Genomic DNA, 5,272 nt, shown 5'->3' with positions numbered 1-5,272 from the left:
AAAATTTAACTCATAAAAAATTATTAAATTCACAAAATAAAAATAAAACAAAAGTAAAAAAATAATTTTATAAAATTTATAAAAAATGATAAAAAATAAAACAATACTCTATTAATTTTTTTAACAAATTTTAAAATTGGTATCGGAGTTAAGGTAATGATTTCAAGGATACAACAACACTTTATAATAAGAATAACACTTTTAATTATGCCACATATCAAAAGTTTAATACATGATAATTTATTTAATAGGCGAGATTAAATATTTTTATTTAAAAATATTTTAAAAAAAAATCTAGAGAGTTAGCACTCAACCAATAAAAAAAAAATAAGTAATTTCATACTATTAAAAACAATAATAATAACTAATTGATAACTATAAATTATAAAATTTACTAAACTCTTCTATTTTAAACATCTTTACTTGAATCTCCACAGTTTAATTAACCACATACACCAGCTGTAAATACCCCCTGCAAACACGCATGCATACAAAAAAAAAAAAAAGTTGGAAAAGGAAAAATAAATTACTAGCATTAATCAATCATTATCGAGTGGTATTATCTTTACCTAATCACGGCAAGGGGACGAAAACGATGAATAATGTTTCTAATCAGTAAATCCCACGTAAACTAATATTTTGAAGTGGCCGCCAATTCAAGGTCTTCATGCTAAACGTGTGAAGAAACGGAGTTAATATTGTTTTAAGAGAAAAACTATGACTAAAACAAGAGAAATCATCGTTCAATAATAATAATATACACATTAAAAATCAGTATTTATTTACATATTTTAATATATATTCTACGTTATAATTGAATTGAGATTAAATAAATCTAATTCAACTTAGATCTAATTAAAAAATAGTTTATATTTATAAATTATTTTACAGATTTTATTTTTAAAAGAGTAGAAATTGTAACAAGAGTAGTTAAGAGCAAAAGAACCCTCAATAATTATTTTCATCATCTACGGTGAGAAACTATAGAAAATTAGGACCGTCAAAATGGGCTAAACCCATCAGGCTAACTTATTTATTCATCTAAATGGGCGAACTTTGTCTTTAAAATTAAGCATGTTTAAATTATGGGCTAAACGGGCTGAAAAATGACGGGTTAAACGGGCTAGCCTGTGGGTTAAACAGGTGGTCCGTTTATTTTTTTTTACATTTTTTCAAAAAAAAGTAACATTTTTAGCCGATATTTCTTATGACCCGACCCGAAAATCTGACTCATCAACTAAAAAAATATATATTTTTAAAGGTTTTTATCTAAAAGTGGTATTTTTTATCAAAATATTTTTCAAAAAATAAAATAAAATGATAAACGGGCTGGCCCGTTTGACTCATCGGACTAACCATAAACAGTCCGAACTAAAAAATGTTGGACCGCGAATAAAATGGAATTAAACGGATCAACCCATTTAACCTACAAATTTAACGGACTGGGCCTAAATGGACCGGACTAACCCGTTTGACAGCCCTATAGAAAATCACGTCTATCCACGCGCTTAATTCAAAATATTTGTGGTGATTATTATGTTTTGATATACGTAGATTGATATGTATGTTGATGTTGCTTTCAAAAATTAATAGTTGAATCACAGCTGGTTAATGATGTGGAGGATCCGCAGATATCAAGTATGTTGCATTTGCATGCATGAGACGCCAGGGCACAATGAAAGGTTGCCACCACTTCAATTTTGATGGCTATTATTCCACCTTTTAATTTGAGTTGTAACTATGTTAGTAGCTACCTACATTTCATACTAACACAAAGTCTTCGTAACATAAATGCCAGCATTTTCCTATTATATATTTATATACCATATAGTATTAATACTCCATACAACTTGAATCGGAGTAGGTAAAAATGATTTGACTTTAATTACGTTTGATCATCTTGTAGTTGCGGCTTTGGCTCCAATAATTAATTTTTTTAATTAGAAGATTAAAAAAATTACTATACTAGTATATACAAAGCAATAGACTCTGTATGCCAGGTGCATTACGTAATCATTATCACCATTGAATCAAACAAAATGTTACTACTCATTCGGATTTTGGACTTTAATAAATTGAGAACACGTCAAAGCCATTGAATTGAAATGCATATATACATCTAATATGATATATGATTGTTGATTTTTGTTGTAACTTATCCCATGTATGTATATATTATGATATTATATATTTTGCTTATTATTGAAGAAAAAATTATTGATTAGAGATGGGTCCGTCTCTCTCCGTGCATTATATGCAGACACAAAAATACAGAATGGCAATCATTCAACTACATATGATTGTTGTTGTCACTGTCTCTTGTTGTGGCCTCAATTATTTATCAAAGTGTCACAATCCAATTACATACTGATATACATATTTCTGTACAGTATAGTATATAAGATAGAGCAACCTTCTAGGTGGTTCTATCAATCTATGTTTTGTTCTTCCCTCCGTATATCACAAATGTTATTAGGAGCATGATTAAATGTGTGAATAGGTGTGGCTAGCGCGGTGCCATTAAAGCAGCTTCTTATTCAACAATTCAACGATTCATATCATTATTGAATGAATGAATGAATGATCGATAGTACTATGCGTGAATATGATCCAAGAAGAATTCAAAATATATAGCACTACTTGCGATAAATATTTGTATGTATTATGTTCGTGTTTTAGAAACATTTACAACTACTTATTTATAATTTTATGGCTTAAAATTGAGTCATATTTTTCTATAATAATTGCATAATCGTATAGTTAACCAATTTCTCATATGTTCATTGAAGATATTGTGTGAATGCACAATACTAAAACAGTTATATTTAATGAATTTGTAAAACAGTTTATACGAATATTTAATAACATAATGTCATATCATAAAAAAAAATAATTAGTTTTATTGGCTGCGTAAATAGTTATTTAAAAAGATGCATCAAAATTAAATTCATATTTAATTTGCTAACTTGACAAAAATTAAAATACCTACTCAATTATAAATACTAGATTACATTTTTTTTTTAGATAGAAACCTGGGCCATCAGATCAGCCCAGGCCAAAACAAAGAATCCATGCCCTCAAATCAACCCGGTACTTGTAACACCCTAAGTTTTATACTATCGTGGGGGTCTTTAAAATAAGGTGTCACACTCGATTAAGCAAAGAAATGACTAAATCGTTACGCAAGGAAGAAGTAAATGCGCGTAGAGCGAAAAATGGGTAGCACTAAAACGTTGGAATTTTAATAAAAATGAAATAGCATCTTAACCGTGAGTATGAAATACTTATAGTAAACTAAAACAAGAAAGGAAACTAATACGTCCTAAACTAATCTCGTCGAAGAGGCTCCCATACTTGCATCCTATCCCATCCTTGATCAGGACTCTTCAGTTATTTATGAATCGAGGTACCAGGGGTCTCCCTCCAACACCCTTTCGCGCAGTGAAGACCCGGTTCCGTTGCGTGGGATGAACCAAAACTCGACGGGGTGCCGAAATGGGGGAGTAGGGCACGTATTCCACCTTTGGACTTCCACCAGGGTTCAACTTCTCCTCTGGGTCCTCCTCCATGGTGTCTTCCTTCTGGCCAGGGTTGTCGGATTTCTCTTCCTCGGTCTCGGGGTCGGACTCAAGGTGTACCACCTTGGATGACCGCTTCCTAGATGTTGAAGCGTCCCTATCTAGGAAGGTTATGACGGGCAGCTGGGGTTCTTCTTCTACGAGTTCTCGACCTAAGTAGATAGTTTGGAGCACGGTAGTAGTGGTCGCAACTACCCACGCGTGCTTCGAGGGGTCATACTCAGAAGTTACCCTCAGGGGCACTGCGTCGTCTCTATCCGCTGTGCCATGTTCCTCTGGAGATAGTATGGGAAAAGGAAAGGGAGTGAGAACCTAACGTCTCAGTAGGAGTGCTATGTAACACCTCCATATCCATCTCCAGCCCACGTGCGGGATTTTAAAAACAAGCGTATAACATGGCATGTAATATGCATCTTCTTTTTTTGTAAAACATGTGTGTAAAAGAAAGGGGAAACATATAGGAAAATAGAAGGATAATAACATCAACATAATCATAATTATATCTAAGAAAAACATAGAACTCAAGCTTTCATTCGTGCCTTCTTTCTTTCTTAATTTATAACTTATATGGAGGGTATTGAGCTCAAACCGGTATAAGTGGGAGTCCCCCTTCCCTTACCGAAGGTTCTTATTCCAAACGTTTTGGCGATCACCTTCCCTTACCGAAGGATCATCTCGATCGATCACCCTCCCTTACCGAGGGATCATCTCGATATCTTGTCTTTGGGGGTCACCTTCCCTTACCGAAGGATCATTCCCTCAGTTCAATTTACAATCAAGGTTATTTAGACATACACAAAAAAAGAGTTATATCAACAAAGGTATCTTTATTATATAAAATTGATGGGAGTCCCCTTCCCTTACCGAAGGTTCCCAAAGGTTTGCCGATCACCTTCCCTTACCGAAGGATCATCTCGATTCGATCACCTTCCCTTACCGAAGGATCATCTCGATTATCTTGTCTTTGGGGGTCACCTTCCCTTACCGAAGGATCATTCCCTCAATTCTTTAACAAGTACGGTTATTTAGGCATATACAAAAATGAACCATGCGAGAGGAGAGGCATATATCATGATAAAATAAGCATGTTTGAATAAGATTTTATACGAAAGTAGGTACTCTCGTCCCTAGAGGGGTATAAATTAAAAAAAATAGGATATTAATTAGCTGAATAAAACAATTATAAGAAAACATGTACTCTTGACCCTAAGAAGATATTAATGATATAATGTAAAAAGTATAATCTAAGTGCATATAGTAAGAAAGTGAGTATTTGAAATACTTGGATTAGATATTATAAGAAGTATGTACCCTTGATCTTTAAAATAAAGGAGCAATAATGATATAAGGGGTCATTTAGTTGCATATAATAAAATAGGGTTCCTTGAACAAGATATAAAAAGGAGCATGTATTCTCAATATAAAAGGAATAATAATAATGTAACGGTATCAAAGGTCATGTAAGGGCACATAGTAAAATTAGGAAAGGTTAAATAATTTAATAAAACGTTATAAAGGGGCATGTACTCTCAACATAAAAGGAATAATAATAATGTAACGGTATCAAAGGTCATGTAACGGTATCAAAGGTCATGTAAGAGCACATAGTAAAATTAGGAAAGGTTAAATAATTTAATAAAACGTTATAAAGGGGCATGTACTCTCAACATAAAAGGAATAGTAATAAGGTAACG

General features: G+C 32.8%; 1 protein-coding gene across 1 annotated transcript in view; it reads right to left on the bottom strand.

The window, feature by feature from the left end:
• The window catches only part of LOC107616147, a 3,332-nt gene continuing 1,446 nt past the window's right edge, over nt 3,387–5,272 (bottom strand). The window contains exon 3 of the mRNA XM_016318143.1: nt 3,387–3,890. Within this exon, the coding sequence (XP_016173629.1) occupies nt 3,387–3,890 (504 nt within the window). The remainder of the gene's footprint in view (nt 3,891–5,272) is intronic.

Source organism: Arachis ipaensis, chromosome B09 (assembly GCF_000816755.2).
Source record: "Arachis ipaensis cultivar K30076 chromosome B09, Araip1.1, whole genome shotgun sequence".
Lineage (NCBI taxonomy): Eukaryota > Viridiplantae > Streptophyta > Magnoliopsida > Fabales > Fabaceae > Arachis > Arachis ipaensis.
This window is presented reverse-complemented; position numbering and strand designations above follow the sequence as displayed.